Raw genomic sequence first — 19,864 nt, forward strand, 5'->3', positions numbered from 1 at the left:
GTGCATGATACTCATGTATTCTAGTCAAATCAAGCTACTTAAGGTGTTAAAAAGGTTCTTGTCATGCATTTGGCCATAGCCCAGGCCTCAACCACCAACCACTCCCCACTGTCACCCCCGGCAACCACCAACTACTCCCAACTGTCACTTCTCCTTCAAGAAATATATATATATTTTTTTTAGATCTTTATAAACACTTTTAACAATTAACAAATTAAATTAACAAATTAAAAACATCTTAGTATACCAAATTTCAGCCGTTTCTGAATTTTTTTTTCCACACACACTAAGAATTTAGTAGGTCAGTGTATAACTCCGCCCAGCAGGTGGCGCTGCAGCTTGGTTTTATTTTAAAACATAGAGAACTTACAGTTATTTATAAGGGATAAAAGGCATAACTGCAGTGTAAATATGTTCTATCAAATGAATCCATTGATAAGTTCAGTTACTGAAGTGTAAAATGGGAAGACAGATAGTCTGATGTAAATGTTTTTGATGGCTTTGCACATCCCAGTATGAGAAGATAACCATGTCACCTGTAGCAGCTTCAAAGGGCTCTTGCTGTGAGATATATCCTGACACAAGTTTTTGGACTCCTGAATAGACTTTGTAGGGCCAGTCACAGCTGGACATCCTTGCAGCCAAGGCAGCATTTTGTAGGCCTATACAGGTATATAGAAATATGAGCTTCAAAGGAAAATGTCTTTTTAGTTTGTATTTTGGGAAATCCGGGTGCAACTCCATAATGAGGAGAAGAAATCACAGCAGGGTTGTGAATGACAAGTACGGGTGGTACCTGGGAACAGCTAAAATCACATATCTTTGGAAAAGCTATGTCACATTGTCAAAATTTCAACGTCTGGTATCAAAAGATGGACAAAGTCATAAGGGATTTATTAATAATGAAATTGGGTCTGTGTGACACTCCACAGAAAAGTTAGGTCACATAGTAGAATTGGGTAGTAAATCAGGCAAAATGCAAATGGTGATTGAAAAAAAGTATCACAGTCACAACCCCTGGGGTGAGGACAGGTGTTGAAGTGCCTTTCAAAAACTGAAACCAGTTACAAAAATTGTCAGACTTTTGGGAAATCAATTCACATTGATAAGCTGTCCATCTTCCTTACCAATTTCCCATGGCAGAGAGTATGCCATTCAAGTAAGTGACACTCTGAATCTAATCCTTTTTATTTTAAACTGTTCTGCTTGTGTGTTATCTCAATCTATTAATTGTTTATTAACTATTTTTTAATATCTGTATGCCCTGTACTTTTATATATTAAATCTATAATTTAATATGTTGCGTCCTTGATACTCTAACAAATCCATTAGCCTGTTCAGAAGAATAAGCTCAACCAAGTTAACCCTTTGAATGTCAGTGTGTGATTTGTTGATACATTTGATTAACAAGCTTAGTGTGTGCTTTCATTTACATTTGTGTAACAGTCTGGAGGTGTGAATAGTTAACCATTTGCTCGCTGGTGTGGGTCTTGCTAGTCTTTGAGCAGCTAGAAGCCTTGTGTGCCAGTGTGGGACAGTATATTGGGGTTCCTATTGCCTGTATTCAATAGGTGGTGGCAAACCTGAAGTGTGTGGGAGTGTGAGCGCTATTTGAGGGCGATTCAGTAAGTCTATAACCTGTGTGATAGGTAGAGAGAGACTGCGGGCTGGAATCGTGTGACCTCAAATAGCAAACACCCCCAAAGTCACGGCAGCTGGGAGCGTATTTGTGATATATATATATATATATATATATATATCCAAACAAAATTAAAGACTAAATTGATTTTCTTTGCTTATCTTTTCACTCAAGGTTAGATGTGCTAAATAGACCCTCTAGTACAGTGTATATAATACTTTCCTCTCCTGCCATTTTTAGATGTAGTAAGTACTTTGTCTATGATGGTCCCTCTCCCTCTTGTCACTAACCTGATGTCATCAGGTTTGAACTGAGTGGCACAAATTACTTTCTTGACTTTATTATGTTGACAAGATGACATAGTGGAGGGACTCGTCATACAACAACCCATAGCAGCTGACCTCATGAAGATGGCAGAAGTTTCAGGGCATGTTAGTCATACTTGCCTACTCTCCTGGAATTTCTGGGAGGCTCTTGAATTTCAGAAAGTTCTCTCGGACTTCAAAAGAGTAGGCAAACCTCCCGGACTCTGTAAAAGGCTGAAATTCTCAGCATTGAATAGCGGGGGGTGGGGCTTAGCGCTTCATTATGCCCCGCCCCACTATTCAGTGCTGATAATTTTCTGTATTTTATATTAGGGGCGGGGCTATAGTGACGCAACAATGCCGTCACGCCCCCTCCTACCCTGTCACATGATCTGTACCCCGATCTCCCGGAGTACAGATTTAAAAAGTAGGCAAGTATGATGTTAGTGCTATGTATATTATACTAAAATGTTTATATAGCAAATGCTCACAGATAGCAGTTACATTTGCAAAATAAACCATAGGGTCTATTCCCAAACTCTAATAAAGATATGTGCTTTCCATTTAATGAATAAAAGGAACCCATTATTTTTGACCAGGATGGTCAAGGGTTTTCAAGGAGAGGTCACATCTATGTTTGCAGGCTCTTAAACATGTCATCCAGTGAACTATAGGAAAGTCAAGACCACAAGGTGCTCATTTGGGCTGTGGATGGCAAACCTTTGTTATGCAATGTCTGCCTGCATCCCCTTGAATGAAATGAAATGTAATGAAAGATATTGCATTATATATTAAATGCTAACAGAACAAGATTTTCTTACTTCTTTTCTCTAATAAGTTTTCCTGTTACAAACCACCATGGCTGTTGCCAAAGTAATTTACATTTCTCCAAAGTTCTCCAAAGCCTGGGAGACCTTCTTTCTGTTGATATCTAATGTTACCCATCATTAACTGCAATGCATGTATTGACTTTAACACCCTTTACATTTGAACCATCCATTCATACATTTTTAGAATGAGAATTTACCCCATAGCAGTTATTTTTCCACAATACACAATTTTTTTGCTTTTCCTCTTTATCTGTCAAGTAAAGAAATATAAAGGTTCTGTTACCATAAATAACAATATAAAGCCTATGTATACTATTTAGTCAGCATGAAAAATAAGCAGTACTCACATATAAATGTTTTGTAAAAACACCTCAAAGCTCTCAGAAATAACTTGTTAAATTTGCTTCATCCTCCAACCTTTACCATATTGCTATTAAAGTACTGCAATCTGATAAGCAGATTTGCCTTCCTCTATTGTTGGGACAGAACCCACTGTGGAATTCACTATGGGAGTCATAAGTTGACTACAGCAAAGCCAAAGCACAATTAGAATCACTCCCTGTCCATTATTAACCAGATGTCATTTAGTGATAGCACTAAAAAACATAGTACATGTAATGCAACTTTAGTAATAATCATTCACAATGTTGGACTATTCAAATTGCTGACATGGCTAATACACTTCAAAGTGTCATGTTTTTAAGACTCTTCTCTGGGATTAATGCATGAAAAGCACCTTACACCTGACTAAGTGTAACAGGGAAAACTATTTTAGACATATTGAAATGCTTGTTGCTAGAAGATTGCGCTACCTAATTCTCCCTTACTTTTAGTAGCTACACAGAGACATTTGCAACAGTCTCCGCCCCTGTGTACAATGTGACTACAACTGTCACATGACCTGGGATGTCAGAATGTCCTTTCGATGCGATGGATCTAGTTATTACCCATGTGACCACAGAAGTCACGTGACCTGGTGATGTCAGTAGGTCCTTTCGATGCAGTGAATCTGGCTATTACCCATGTGACTACAGCAGTCACATGACCTTGTGATGTCAGAAGGTCCTTTTGATGCAGGGGATCTAGCTATGGAGGTACCCGAGCCAGCTGTACCGAACGAGGAAGATAAGGGACTCGCTGATGATGTTGTAGAGCAACTGGAAAAATCGGAAGAGGGGGATAATGAGGTGAGAAAAAAAAACAAACACGCGTCTTGTAAATAGTGCAAAAGTAGAAACGAAGTCAGGAACATTGAAGAAATAGACCACAAATAAGAATGATCCAATTAAAGTATGTTAACATGTTTTAAATTGTCTGAAAAAAGTTAGTGTATTAAAATAAAACTGCCAGAAAAGAGTTGTGTAAGCTGCAGACACAGCAAAACGTTTTAAATCAATCTGGTGTCTTCACTGACTTGAAGCCATTTTTACAGCAGCAATATACTGCAGCAGGTGAACACTTGTGCATGTCCCCTATAGCTTGACTGCTTCCAAAAGTAAAAAAATCTATTTTACCTTGAGTGATTTAATATATATATATATATATATATATATATATATATATATATATATATATATATATATATATATATAGAGAGAGAGAGAGAGAGAAAATTTGTAAAAAGATGAAAAGCCCAAGTACCAGTGAAAATGGATTTTATATGTTCAATGCATCAATAGGGTCACTAAGTGGAAACTTAGAAGTGGTGGTATGGAAATGGAAGCTGATAGTTTTACAATGAAGGAAGTAGGACAAGTGGCGGTGTGACATACCACATGTACACCCCCACTTTGACCACTGAATAGTCAGATTCTCCTGGGTTTGCATGGGGAAGAGTATTTAACAAGCATTGCAGTGTTATCACCAGAACACTTGTGTTTTCTCAGGATGGTGATAACAGAAGAAAATGAATGAAAAAAATGCTTAATTATTTGAATACAGCTATTATCAATAGACAAAGTTTTTAAAATATTTTTAATACTCTAATCCAGTGGTTCCCAAACTTTTGCAGTTTGCGGCACCCTTAAAGTCACCAAATTTTTTCAAGGCACCCCTCCAAAATAATTATTGAGCAGTCCTGTTTTAGAAGTAGTTGGGTCAAAAAATTGTAATAAGTATTTAGGTCAGGACAGAAATACTTATTTAGTTGTATGCAAAAATGCCCCCTCTGCATCCAGAAACTCTGCCCTCAGGCACTCTGCCCCCTCTGCATCCAGACACACTGCCCCCTCTGCATCCAGACACACTGCCCCCTCTGCATCCAGACACACTGCCCCCTCTGCATCCAGACACACTGCCCCCTCTGCATCCAGACACACTGCCCCCTCTGCATCCAGACACACTGCCCCCTCTGCATCCAGACACACTGCCCCCTCTGCATCCAGACACACTGCCCCCTCTGCATCCAGACACACTGCCCCCTCTGCATCCAGACACACTGCCCCCTCTGCATCCAGACACACTGCCCCCTCTGCATCCAGACACACTGCCCCCTCTGCATCCAGACACACTGCCCCCTCTGCATCCAGACACACTGCCCCCTCTGCATCCAGACACACTGCCCCCTCTGCATCCAGACACACTGCCCCCTCTGCATCCAGACACACTGCCCCCTCTGCATCCAGACACACTGCCCCCTCTGCATCCAGACACACTGCCCCCTCTGCATCCAGACACACTGCCCCCTCTGCATCCAGACACACTGCCCCCTCTGCATCCAGACACACTGCCCCCTCTGCATCCAGACACACTGCCCCCTCTGCATCCAGACACACTGCCCCCTCTGCATCCAGACACACTGCCCCCTCTGCATCCAGACACACTGCCCCCTCTGCATCCAGACACACTGCCCCCTCTGCATCCAGACACACTGCCCCCTCTGCATCCAGACACACTGCCCCTCTGCATCCAGACACACTGCCCCCTCTGCATCCAGACACTCTGCCCCCTCTGCATCCAGACACTCTGCCCTCTGTAACGCTGTCCCCCCTCCTCTGCCCTCTGTCACGCTGCCCCTCTCACGCTGTGTGTCCCCCTCCACTGCCCCTCTCACGCTGTGTGTCCCCCTCCACTGCCCCGCTGTCACCCTCCGCTGTCACGATCCCTGTCACTCCTCGGGCCAGACATAGAAAAAAAAAAGAACACAGAAACTTGCCGGGCGCCGGGACCCAGCAGCCTCCTCTCTCCCGCAGCTTGTTACTGACGTCAATATTCAGTGACAGCTGCTGCGGGGAGAGGAGGCTGCTGGGTCCCGGCGGATTGGTAAATTTCTGTGTTCTTTTTTTTTCTATGTCTGGCCTGCGGCGCACACTTTGGGAACCGCCGCTCTAATCTGTTTTTTAACACTTTTTTTTTATTAGTGGAACTAAAAGCCTGAATTTGAGCTTTCAGTTCTACTGTGCATGAGTAAACCAGCTAACCTGGTCATGCATGTGCATATTCTCTGACTTTGCATGGCGAAGAAGTAAGTTAACTTTTATCACTTTTTTGAAAAAAAGAGGAATTGACCACCGCACCAGGTATCACTCACCCTGTATGTTTTATGATATATAATTATATTATTGAAATCCAACAAATAATAACTATGGGTGGTGCTCCCCTGCCATGCATAACTCATAGGCATTTAGCAAAAGAAATGAAAAAAAACATGCATTTGAGCTGGGGGCACTCCTTGAGTGATAGAGTACTATTTTAAAATAAAATGCTTTATTCAATAATTTTATTAAAAACTTTGTTCCCTAAATGGCCAATGTGCCACCAGTAGCGAAATATTTAAAAGCAAAAAATAACAGTGATAATAATGCAAAATAGGTGATTTGAAATTGGCAGTACCTGCTGCCCTGCCTCACTATGTAAGTTATATTCTTGTAGTGAATTAATATTCACCATGAAAAAGTTGTTATTGGATCCTCATTAAATTTCTAGATGGAATATCAACTCTTTCATTGAGCTACTCTTATTAATTATAACAGGACATTAAAGGAGACTGTGGTCTTTATTGAAAGACTAATATATTTAATATGAGGATCCAATAACAACTTTTTCATTGTGAATATTAATTCACTACAAGTATTGAATAAAGCATTTTATTTTAAAATAGTACTATATCACTCAATGAGTGCCCCCAGCTCAAATCCATGTTTTTCCTTTCTTTTTTTCTTTTACTAAAAACCTTTATCACTTTATTACGCATTATCACCGAGGCAGCAGAGTATTGGTCTTCTGGCTCTGTGACATTTTATTGATAAAGTGTGACAGTAACAGATTTTTTTTTGTTTTTTTACCAAGATAAGTAAAAATAATTTCAATGTTGCTTATTAATAGGAGAATACTTCCCAATTTCATCCCTATACTTTCAATGGGACACGTAATAATATGTTTGAAAACATAATAGAGACTAATGTAATAAAGTCCCAATTCCCCCTCACTTTCAAATTACTTTAAGTAGTATAAAAGTTTAAATTAATGATTGCCCTAAAGTTAAAATAGGTTGAAGTTTGTTGTGACATTTTTTCATTATTTCCACCAAGCATACATTGCAAAGTATCTGCAAACCTTCAATTGTCGACCGAGAATAATTTTAAAAGGTTATTTTCAAAGTCCAAAAAATGGACATGCACCATAAATACACTTGATGGAAAGTTGGATTGTCCTTGTGCTAAAAGTGTAATTCTAATTAGTGTGGGCCATTTTTTTGCTTTATTAAATCTGCTTGATCATCAAACAATCTTATTTTTATAAGATTACTAATATTCTGATAATATAATTGTTAAATTTAATATAATTTATTTTGTGGAATTCCACACACAATTCTGAAGACTCACATTTTTGTGCGTGTAGTGTAAACTATGTTCTTGCATCAGAATATAAACAGTTGTACTTAGGAGTCTATCATGGGATGGAAAATGTCATAGGACAGTCGGTATACATGGTGCCAAAGGAATAAAAACTAAATAGAACATTTTTTATTTCTATTCTTTGTACTGCAGTGATTCAGCATATATGCTCATGTTATTATGTCTTTAGTAGTCATTGATCCCTATTCAAAACTAGTACAGCCTATGTACATAATGCAGGATCATCTATGCAGATGCAAAAAAAGGATATGTTTGTTCCCCTCCACAACTAACGTATCCACATGTGTCCTGATATAGTTGAAGAAGCACATGTACAATCCCTTAGGGCTAAATCACATGAGTATATTTCCCTCATGCGTGAATTGTTGTGGCCAGCATGAAGCTCTTACAGACACAGTACAAAATTTAGTCTACCTAGAAAGCATCAAACCCTTTGGGAGATAGCGATATAGATATATTTATTTTAATTATAATGTATGCACAAAGGAGGAAAGCATTAACAGGGTCTTTTCAAATAGAAAAGCAGTATATGTGGTACATGATAGATCAAACATGGGAGAAAAGAAATATGCTTCTGTCAATGAACCGTAATTTCTATTGGACATTATGTCTATGCTGTTTTTTTTGTGAGCCTCTTATATGTATAATAGCTATATTTTTATTTCTTATTAAATTATGTGGTTACTTCTTAAGGATGTGTCTTACTTATTAGGAACTAGGCAGGTAGGGAATCAATTTGTTGCTTTATTGTTACTTGCTGAACTCTCACATGTTCTGTATCATGGTGCAATGCTTCTCTCACTTGTTTTGTGTTGTCTCACACCATATTTTGTTAGGTGAAAGCAACTGGAAGTCCTGCTGTAGCGCTGACAGGAGAATCCTCAGATTTGCTTGGTGCTAAAAAAGTGAAGATTGAAGTAAAGGAGAGAAGAGAAAAGAAGCAGAAAGTAGATGAAGATGAAATACAGAAAATGCAGTAAGTTTCTAGGAAAGCTGTTTTATGTCATTAAGACAAGTGGGAAGAAGACAGATGAGGATTGGGACTTTGTGTTGGAAAGGGGAGGGAGACTAAATCCTTTGTTAGATTCCAACAAATACAATTGTGTATCTCGCACATCTTCAGCTACACCGAATGTTAACATTGTGGCATTTGTTACGGGAATTTCCCGGGATTCAAAGATTTTAGGAAAATGTACCCAGAGAATGGGGGTTGTATGTTACCCAGCATATGTGTATTTAGGCTCTACCTAGAAACTTGTTTGGGCAAACCTGTATCCCAGTATGTGTTCAACTTGATTGTGTTAGCGAAGGCAGCATAGCCAGAAAGTGGATGACTGGAGACCATCCCTATTTTCCTCAATGGACAGCTGGTCAAGGTCACAATATGCATTTAAAGCCGCTGGGGGGATGAGTCAGTGACTGGCTTCCTAAATGCCCAGTCCTTGCTCTGTTATTGGTTATTGTTTCTAGAGAATTATTGTTGAATTCCAGGGATTTTTGCTAACTAATTAAATCCTTTACATATTGGCACCTTTTTTTTGTATCTCCGCAGTACTGTTAGAAGTGCCTTATCCATACCATATGTTTAATGATGTTTTATAGTACTTTTATGTTCTTTTCCTTTGTTGTTGTTGATGTAGGGTATTTGTATTTGAAACGTTTTGCATTTAATCTAAAATTGTATTAAAGTGCCTCTGGATAGACGATATTGCTATTTTATTCTCGGTTGTTGCCTCAAGTGTCCTCGAAGGGGTTGGATCCTCTCGGGAGTAGATGGGAGGCTGACTTTGGTGTTTTCTAGGATGAGGCGTAGAGTCTGGTGGTAGGGGGTACCAGAGATGCCACCTCTTGTCTGCGGTTTCATAAGGTACATTTCTACATGCGCTATAGAATGTATTTCATCCCAGCATGCTTGCACAAAATTGGTCGATACACTGAGTGCTCCAAGTGCGGCGCCGCCGTGGGCACCTGTTGTGGACGTGTCCAGTCGTTCATGCTTTTTTTTTAATAGGATATGGGGTCACATCTCCACGTTACCAGTCGCCCCCACCCTGTGCCCGAGGGTCTGTCACTTTGGCATCACGTTAGAAGAGAGCTTTAATAAGCGGATTTTTAAATACATATTTACTCTAGCTTTCTAGGCCAGGTTGCAAGGGATTGGATGGCGTCTGAACCGCCTAGTGTTCACAACTGGACTGCTTTAGTCAATGAGGTGTGGAAACATGAACAGTTCATTGTGAGAGTAGGAAGGCCATGTATAAGTATCACAAGGTCTGGCACCATGGGTACAAGTCACAGTTTGTTAGTCACCCCCATCAGGATGACAATGGTGGGTTTGGGTGAGGGACTCGCAACCCCAACCAATCCCTGCCTCTCCCCGAACCCCAGAGAAGAGGGTTGTTGCCAGCCCTGCGCAGCACTGATGGATGTACTGGGGTCTGACCCCTTATATCTTTTTTGTTCAGTGCCAATGTGGTACTACCATATTACATTGTCGATGGAATTTGTCAACTGTAGGTCAGTGGTCTTTCGTTCTCCTATGTTTTTTCGTTACAAATAATTTGTGCTGCAAAGATGTATGGCAGTAATGATGATATGGGTAGATGGGTAAACTGGATGGTTTTTTTTGTTTGCAATGAAAAAAAAAAACAGTTGGTGCTTTGTTTTATTGTAAGTTATGTTTGTATATTATCATTTATTAAATTCTTCAATAAAAGGCCTTGGTTACAAAAAAAAAATTTGTTACTGGGGAAGATAAACATCCGGGTTCAAACCTTTCAAAGCGATACTCATGTTAATGGCACTTTTCCCTTCTGTAGAATTTTGGTGTCCTCCTTTTCAGAAGAACAGCTGAATCGCTATGAGATGTATCGTCGGTCTGCGTTCCCTAAAGCTGCCATTAAACGGGTATTGGATCATAATAAATCTGTTGACTTGTGTGTAAAACTTATTCCTGCCTCTCCAACTATTACTTAAAATGCAAAACCTATAAAGTGAATAAAATAAATAGAAATATATGGATACAATTTTTCTTTCTTTATTTCCATACCATAAAAAAAATTAATTGTGACCATTGAGCGTAGACAGCATAAAAAAAGAACCTAAGATTGGCAAATGGGCGGAAGAGCTGAACTCTCAGCGTTGTTACAAAAAACTCTTGGATTGTACTAACCTTGAGCGAGTTCAACTCTGCTCCCAATCTGTGAGTCATGGGATGTTTTTCCCTGCTGGCACAGTTAAACAAATTTATCTTTGTTTTCTATAGCTGTGTAGAATAGTAAGGACCTTCTAATTTGTTGCATAGCTATTTCCAGTAACAAAGTGCAGAGCAGTCTTTCCTGTGTAGCAGCTAGAAATAGGCCAGGCTATATCAAAGGATATAGCTAAAATGTAAGATATTTTTTTTTTACTATAACAAGTACAAATCCATATCTATTTTCATCACTATACAATTTTTATATTTGTCATAATGCTGCCACTTTGCAGCCTTATACACACTTTTCAGGGAAATATGGTCATGTACACCATTCTGGTAGGTACTTTTTGAGGCCACCTGTGATGCCTTTACATACATCTTGAAAGATGCATCCATGCATTAGTGAGGTTTAATTCAATTCAGTGCCATACAAGTAGTCTGTAAGAGTGTCTCTTGGTCTAGATTGCCAACCATGTACTTAAGATAACAGTTCCACCTGCACTGATATGTTTGTTTGAAGCTTTTTAAACTTTTTTTTTTTTTGTCTTAAGCTGGGTACACACTACAGAAATTTCAACCAACTTTGTATGCCGAGCAATTTTACATGCGGCCGATGGTCCGATTGCTCGGTCCATGGACTGCATAAACACTAGCCTTGTTTAGGACAATAAAGGGAAGAGCGGATGTCCCTTTAGCGACTTTTTACAGCCATGTTGTCGTGAGCAATGACTGTAATTTCGTACTCACTGTTGTGGATTGGTCGGAAGTTTATACACACTACACAGCAGAAACGAGATTGGAACGAAAATATTAAACGTAACGACCAAACAAATGAGGCGACAATCGTCCATTTGGGCAGACTTTCGACCATCGTGTCAATGCACACACTGACCCGACTTTTGAACGAGCAATCGTATGTCAGCTGATGTAGCCGATTATTGGATGAAAACTGTGTAGTGTGTACCCAGCTTTAGTATGCATGATAGTGGTGTTTTTTGTTTTTTTTAGTATTTTTATTGCTAGATAAAATTGAAGATATCACTGTGCTGATATCCCTAGAACCTCCCTTATTTTTATTATTTTTATCATTTATGGCCTTTTCCCTGGGAGCCCACAAACCTATATCGTGTTTTCACATTAATTGCAAAGGTTTATTTGAGACATTCACCTGCAAACTGTCTTTTGATAGTTTTGTTACAAGTACTGTTTTGCCCTAATGTTACAGCAGTATTGTCTGAATACCATTTTAATCAAGGTGGTCCCCAGTTCGAAATTTGTTGCACATATTGCACAAACAATTAGATAAACATTTTTTTTCTCTTCTAGGTGGAACTGTTACACCTAATCCAATTGGCTTATCAGTTAATTACCCATCTGCATTTGTGTAAACTGTCATCAATACTTATGCAAATCCAATATGGAATGATTTGACTGGAGGATTGGTTTATAACATGTGCACATCTTATGATGTCAGTGTTATGTCCCATCTAAAATCTGGCTGCTCTGGTTTTTCACACTTTGATCAGAATTTGGTTAGAAGCGTCTCTTGATACTGTGTAGTGCAATATATACCCCTCCGTAAAGGATCACTAAACACCCAAATTAAAATTTTAATTTATGTTCTATGAAAGCACAATATTTTGTTCAGTATTGACCTTGACATTCCACTGCATTTCTGTTAGAAACTAAAATATATGCTTCCCCGCTCCACTACAGACTGAAGCTTTTCCCAATCAAACAGCTGAAATACATAAATACTGTACCCTATATGTTGGTCAAAGTTTTGCTTCTAAAAAGTGACTTATGGTATATATATCGAGTTTATATATTGCTTCTTGTTATCTTCCTTCCAGCTGATTCAGTCCATAACTGGCTGCTCTGTGTCCCAGAATGTTGTCATCGCCATGTCCGGAATTTCCAAGGTTTTTGTAGGAGAGGTTGTAGAAGAAGGTAATTATTTGTTACTGGCCTTTTCAATAGAAAATATATATGTAAAAGAATAATTGTAACTTTCTGTTGCACTGTTTGACAGTTCTTTCAAGTCTGGGAAACGGTCCCCTCTCGCCCCTCATTTTCCTCTTGGCCATTGAACCCTTGGCCAAGTCTGGGAAACGAGTCATTAACACTGTACAAGGGGTTTTTATTTAATTTATTTAGGGTATTCCATTGAACTGTATATATATTTTTTTTTATTATTTCCTGGCACAGGCTTTCTTTTGGTAACATTTTAAAATACTTATTTCTCTGTATGCCATCAGTGTGACATAGCCTCATTGAAGGAGGTTAATTGCCACCCCGAGAAGGCAGGGCACTTCTTGACAGAAAAACTCAGACTCATTATAGAAGAGCTGCAAGTCTTTCAGTGCCTTTGGCACAGTAGGATCATGACCGAAGCCCTGTTTTGTGAATCAGTATTTTCCTCTTTACTCCTCCATGGTAGCCTTTACAACGAATATGTTTCCATTTTGTTTAGCTAGGGAGAGGTAAAACAAATACCGCCGCTTCAGAGTATATAAACCGGCTCCCTCTTCCTCCATGTCTTTTTCTGTCTTTAGAAAACAACAAACATATCCCTATCTCACCTTTCTAGCTAAAGTACAGGACTTACTTGGGTTTCTTGGTTCCACTGAAGTCTGTATGGCCACCCAAGATCAGCATTTCTCTGTAGATTGGAATTTGAGCATGCTGGGAGTGGTGCCTACTCATACACACGCAGTGCATCATCACTGGGTGCCAGGAAGCAGCAATATGAACTCTAGGATGCTACAAAACCGTTCCCTGTTTAGGAGGATGGTGCTGTGATCACTTAATTGTGCAGCAACCACATGTCAGCAGCAAGATGGAGCCTGAGCCCAATCCCAGAACACTGAAGAACCCCTGCTTGAGCACTCGTGTATAGCCTTCGAAAAGCAAGAAAGGAAATAAAATAAAACGCTCAGAATTTGTGCAGCTTGTGATAAATCCTTTACAGCGGATTCTAAAGGAGAGTTTTATACTATATGCAATATTGAAACCAAAAGGAAAAGTCAGCCCCCTGAACAATTGAAGGTGCTTGGTGAATGGATGAGTCATTTGTAACTAAGTATGATTTGTATACAATGGAAGCGGTTAAAAGAACCAGATTTCTAACAAGAGAAATCACCACATATACAATAAATTCTCCATTAATATAAGCACATTCTTCTTTTGATGAATCAGGAGAAATTAAAGAAACACCTAGGTTATTTAATTTGGATAATGCAGAAAATTTGCTCAAATACATACATTTCTACAACAACTTATAGCTCTCTTTTTGAAGAGCATATTAGGGAAAATAGGGTTTTCCATGTACATCAAGTATTGAAAGAACTGATATATATATAAGGAATGGACCCAAGTGGAGAAACATCAGGCTAACTTCTAAGGGACTAGGGTGGATGTATCTATTTGGAGATGAGGAAGCGCAAAAGTCGAGTTCAATCCCAAGAGTAGCATGTCTACTAGAACAACCATTCCACTGGAAGATAGTGGTCCTTTAAGGGATCCTATGGACAGAAAGCAAAGAGCTCTTTGAAAAAGATTCATGTTTCTTCAGGAACATTAAAATCAGGACTGGCTATACCATCGGTAGACAGAGCTTTAAAGTTATGTGGTGAAAACCTCAATACAGACATCTAGGGAGAGGTGAACAGACAAAGCCTAATGAAAAGTGTTGACATTTTGCAAAAGACATATAATTCCTCTGTGAGGCATACATGGACACTATATTGTTTTTTGCCATAGTAGCAGTAGCAAGGAAAGCGCTCTGGTTATGTCCTTGGGCAACGGCTGACCAGTTAAAAGTATGGCGTGGTTAACCTTCCATTTCAAGAAGCTCTTCTTTTCAGTGGAAAATTAGACCTCATGATACACACGTTATTTGGTGGGAAATCAAATAGATTGCTATAAGATCGTACAGATAGAAATTTGCCAACTTTATGGTCTCCTCAACAGTTTAAGGAGACAAGTAGCTGAAGGCCAGGAAAGCAATCTGCCAGACAGAAATTCTATACTGCACCTACGCAGTCCTTTCGACCATCCAGACTTAACAATATCAAATCAAAGTTCACAATGACTATTGTCAGGAGCAGTCTCCAATAACATTAAATTATTGGACATTATAAAGAGTGGATACAGAATTAAGTTCAGCCAGTATCCCAAATGAAACTTCTTTTGTCCAGTCCAAAAACATTATCGAGCAAGATAGAAATGTTACATGAAAGTATGCAAGGTCTAATTAGAATCAAGCAATCTCTCCTGTTTCCCCAAAGCAAGAAGGCAGACAGTTCATCATTATTTATTTATGTAGCGCCACTAATTCTGCAGCGATGTACAGAGAACTCTCATATCAGTCTCTGCTCCAGTAGAGCTTACAGTCTAAATTCTCTAACACAGACAGGCTAGGGTCTATTTGATAGCAGCCAATTAACTTATTAGTATGTTTCTGGATTGTAGAAGGAAACTGGAGTGCTTGGAAGAAACACAAACACAGGGAGCACATACAAACTCCACACAGATTAGGCCACGTTCGGGAGTCAAACACATGACCCCAGCTAACCATTAAGCCACCGTGCTGCCCATATCAGAAAACTTTAGGGGCCTTACACTCTGTTCTGGATTTGAGAAGACTTAACAAATTTGTACATACCAAATATTTTCATATGGAATCAGTGAATTGCATTGTAAGGACTAACAGTGTAGAGGACTTTGAAATCTATACAACTTCAGGATGCCTACTTTCATATGTTCCTATACCAGTGCAGAAAAGGAAATTTCTCAGATTCTGGATAAATTTTCCACTTGCCTGCCTTTCTGGCTGGTGACATCCAAGAGAACTTTTACCTAACTGCTAGTGACATTAGCAGAACTAGAGAACCAAAGAGTACATGTTCTTTCCTCGTCACACGTGTTCCAACTTATTTCCCACATACGTGTTTCATACCATTCATGTCCTTGGTTCCTTGCACCATGTATCAACGTAATACCCATATATACACATATCCTATCTTCACCTCACAATCTCCTCACGTGCTCATACTGTCCCATGTTATATTTCACTCCTACTTCATACGTCTCGTCCTCATGACTCTTACCTTCATCCAACCCTTATGTCACACCCTAATCTTTATTTCCACTCAACTTACTATCTTCTACATATGTATCCTGTGTCTACCTTCCACATTGAAGTTTTTTTCTTTTCATTATTTTTGGCTTCTGATGTATAATTATTAATATTATTATAATTTATTAAAAGTAATTAAATATTGTCTTGTCCATATTCTTGGGGGGACACACATGAATCGGCAGAGAGTCAGACGCAAAACAGTCCATGTGATGAATTTTCTTTAGCAACATGGATGGATTATGAACAAGAACAAGCCATTTTGTGCCAACACAACAGATAAAGTCTCTGGGAGTCCAAACGGACACCATTTGAAAAAATATAGCAGAAGAAAAATGTGTCAAAATCGTATATCTGTCAGGGCAATTGCATTTCTTTCCCGGCTCAAAGTTCCAGGAACAGAAGGAATATATACTCTAGTTGATCCAATAAGAGAACATATCCATCTCTCGCCCCCATTTTCATTCTTTCCTCTTGTCCTGAGGAAAATCAAGATGGAGAGTAGAAGTAATAACTATTTTCCCATTTTGGCTCAGGCATCCTTGGGCCAGGTAAATGCTTAGAGAAAAGCAATGACCTCTACCTCTTTTGGTGGCTTTACTAAACCAAGGTCCAGTTTTATATCAAAATTTAAAACCTCTGCTTTACTGACTTGTATATTGAGCAGGAGGAGTTGCTTAGACATAAAGGAACTTCAGAAATGGTGATTTATTCTTCTATTTACTGTAAATTATGGAAAAGATTTGGGGTCTGGTCTGAGCCTAAAGTTAACCCAACTTCAGTGACTATTGCACACATCCTGAACCTCTTGCAAGCTGGACTGAAAGTACTTTCTTTAGCCACACTGAAAGTACAAGTGTTGGCACGAAGGGTGGAACTCAATTGGCTGCGTTACTGTCAAAGTAACGCATCCAGTGCACCATTATTGTTAATGTGGTCATTTTAGACGCGAGCTGAAATCAACATTACTGCACTAATGGTAATAATGCGCACTATTACCCTAGTAACAGTAAAAGTGCGCAGACCGCGTTACTGCCAATTGCATTTCCCCCAAGTGCCCTTTTAGATACAAAATTAGCTTTAGAAGAACTGCTTACACTTAATTATTTCAAACCATAAATAGGATCTGTACTTCAATAATACCTTTTTTTGATCTCTATTTAGTCCTTCATACACTATTGGATGACCCTTTTTAAAGCGCTATGAGAAGTACCAGTGAAAAGGATGACTATAAATCTATTATTCCTAGTTACTACTTAGGGAAATTGAAAGTACTATGGTGCAAGGAACCATTCTCGCATATTTAATTCAGATATTAATGTTGAGAGCCAATCCTGCATTTCTTCCAAAAGTAGTATCTACATTCCATATCAATCAAGAAGTAGTGCTTCCAGCTGTCTTACCACTACGTAAAGATGAGAAAGAAAAGAAACATTCTGTATATCTGATCAGATTCATTTCTATATTCTTGTCTGCATTTTGGGCAAAGAAGGGTCAGGCCTCTGTGATTTGTGTAAAGCAGCAGGATGGACGTCCTTCCATACCTTTTCTAGTTACTGTCACCTGTATATTCTGTCAGCTGATGATTCTCAATTTGGTAGACATGTTTTCCAGTCAGGCACTAAATAAATTCTTTTTGCAGCATATCTGGCTAATCATTTCTTTATCTACCCTCAGACATTGTTTAAATAAATTGTGAATATTTAGAAATGTTCCTAAAATGGTACTCATTCGACATCTGCTGTGTATATCTTGGAAATCTGAGGCAGCATGTAAATTAATCCCAGCACTTGCTTGCATCAGTTGCTGCCCTAATAATTTGATGCAGTATTTTAGTTACACTGCCTCCTTGATTTCTCACCTGTACACACAGTTATTGGTGAGTATTGTTTGTAGAGAAAGACAATGAGCACTGATCTGTACGGGAAGGAGAATTGTATGTGTGTAAAATATAATCAAAAATCTCTTTGGATTGTGGCATGCACATTTTATACAACTGTCTGCTGTAGTCGTTTTATACTGTAACTTTTTTTTTCTTTATATTCTTTTTATAGCCCTGGACGTTTGTGAGAAATGGGGGGAGAATCCTCCGCTGCAGCCTCGGCACATGAGAGAAGCACTCAGGCGGTTAAAATCCAGGGGACAGATTCCAAATTCCAAACATAAAAAGATACTGTTCAGCTAATCATGTTGTACCTGTAGAACAAGTGTCTGCAGTGCAATGGTAAAGAGAGATTACTTGAAGGCTTGTTGTCTGTTGTAAAAACTATAGGGTATTAAAAAATAAAATACTGTTACTATGGGCTTTCTACATTGTCGCTTTCATAAAAAGTGTACAAAATTAAGAAAGGCATGGGAATATACAGTGGAATGAGACCCAGATGGATTTAAAGCAACCTGTTGCTTTTTACTTTTATATTGCTATAGTGGCAGTAGTAACTGTTGTATGGTCAGTTACTGCTTTACAGAAAAATAACATGGTTCAGAGAGATTTAATTCTCTTTACATAGTATTGGTATTTTTTCACCCTCTCCTCCTTGCATTTCATGCTGTAATAGTATTATTACTATTTATTAACCTTGTATGTGTCAACAATCTGCTACACTTCTGTTGCAGAATTACATCTCTCATAATGCACAGCCTGCCAGAGCTGTAATCTGACTGTTCACAATTGGGAGACCTTACTAATATACTTTTCACATTGCCCATTTCTTAGGCACAATAGTGTTGTTTTGAGATTTTGTTTCCTAGTTTAAAATTACAGCAAATGTTTTTATTTATTTTAATTGATTAAATAAAATTCATTTAGGAAACACGTATTTCTTTTCCTCATGAAAGCACAGTTGTGACTAATATTTTCTTCATCTTCAATTCATTGTGTTTGATAATGAAAACTGACTGAACTAAGAGTTGGGTGAATTAACATTGTAATTTAACATTGTATATGACACCATATGGGAAAATATATAATTTCTTATTCTGTATCCATTTTATAGAAGACCTAAAATTACAATGGTTGTATATATGAGTTTATTAAATGAGATGTCTGATTGTTTTGTTTGTTTTTTTTCTTTAATATTGATATCAATAAAATCTGCAAACATGTTTATCCTTCCTTTGCTTAAGTGTACAAACATAGTTGCAAACTGCCATTTTGTGCCATGTTTCATTTCTGGTAAATGGACGAGAGCACAGTAAGGATTGTTGATCCATATACTAAAAAGTGCAGGCTATACAAATGTGCTTCTTCACGTAATGCAGGATGGATGTGGGAACTGTTTTTGTGTTTCCATGTCAATCCTATGTTATGTGATAGAATTACATTTTATGTAGGCTTTTTTTCCCTCATAGGAGAGATGCTTGCACACTAGGCATCTCTATATCTAATATAATATTAGATTAATAAAATATTAGAAATAAGACACAGCTTGCTTGTTGCACTAGCCCTTACAGTTGAAAAAAGAGAATACACTTTTCCACAGGACTAAGGTAGTTACTCCCACCACCACCACTTCTCCATTGGAATATCAGTAGTTCAAGTAAATAGGTTGCCACAACACTGCTTAACACACTCTTTTAATTATAAGATATTTAATTAGGGTACTACTTATTAACTTGCGGGAAAATGTAATTTGTGGTAAGTTCCGAGAATGCCCTTGCTGAAATCTTGACAATTTTTATTTACTTGGCCGAGGTGTCAAAGTTAATAATTGTTTGAGCACAAAGTGATAAATGGCTTTTATAAGATACAGTTGCTCTGTAGTGTTTGGCCTGGTGGTAGTGGGGGAAGGTTGACTAAATCTGTGTGTATGTAGGTCTTCAACCTGTTGAACATGTTCCCCAAGGGGAACCTCGGTCTGAATTATAATTATTTCTAAACAATAATACAAAAATAAAA

General features: G+C 38.5%; 1 protein-coding gene across 1 annotated transcript; it reads left to right on the forward strand.

Moving 5' to 3' along the window:
• The first annotated feature begins 3,783 nt into the window (after window positions 1–3,783).
• Window positions 3,784–19,017, forward strand: TAF11 (TATA-box binding protein associated factor 11). Its single transcript, XM_075195757.1, has 5 exons — window positions 3,784–3,961; window positions 8,467–8,606; window positions 10,450–10,537; window positions 12,680–12,776; window positions 18,021–19,017. Exons 1-5 carry the CDS (start codon window positions 3,827–3,829, stop codon window positions 18,149–18,151), a joined length of 591 nt encoding a protein of 196 aa, XP_075051858.1. The 5' UTR covers window positions 3,784–3,826; the 3' UTR covers window positions 18,152–19,017.
• The last annotated feature ends 847 nt before the right edge of the window (window positions 19,018–19,864 follow it).

The sequence above is a fragment of the Mixophyes fleayi genome, chromosome 2, assembly GCF_038048845.1.
Source record: "Mixophyes fleayi isolate aMixFle1 chromosome 2, aMixFle1.hap1, whole genome shotgun sequence".
Lineage (NCBI taxonomy): Eukaryota > Metazoa > Chordata > Amphibia > Anura > Limnodynastidae > Mixophyes > Mixophyes fleayi.

Coding starts and splice junctions, on each gene's coding strand:
- TAF11 (XM_075195757.1), top strand. CDS start 3,827: ATGTCAGAAGGTCCTTTTGATGCAGGGGATCTAGCTATGGAGGTACCC. Junction 3,962..8,466: donor CGGAAGAGGGGGATAATGAG/GTGAGAAAAAAA, acceptor ATATTTTGTTAG/GTGAAAGCAACTGGAAGTCC. Junction 12,777..18,020: donor AGGAGAGGTTGTAGAAGAAG/GTAATTATTTGT, acceptor TTCTTTTTATAG/CCCTGGACGTTTGTGAGAAA.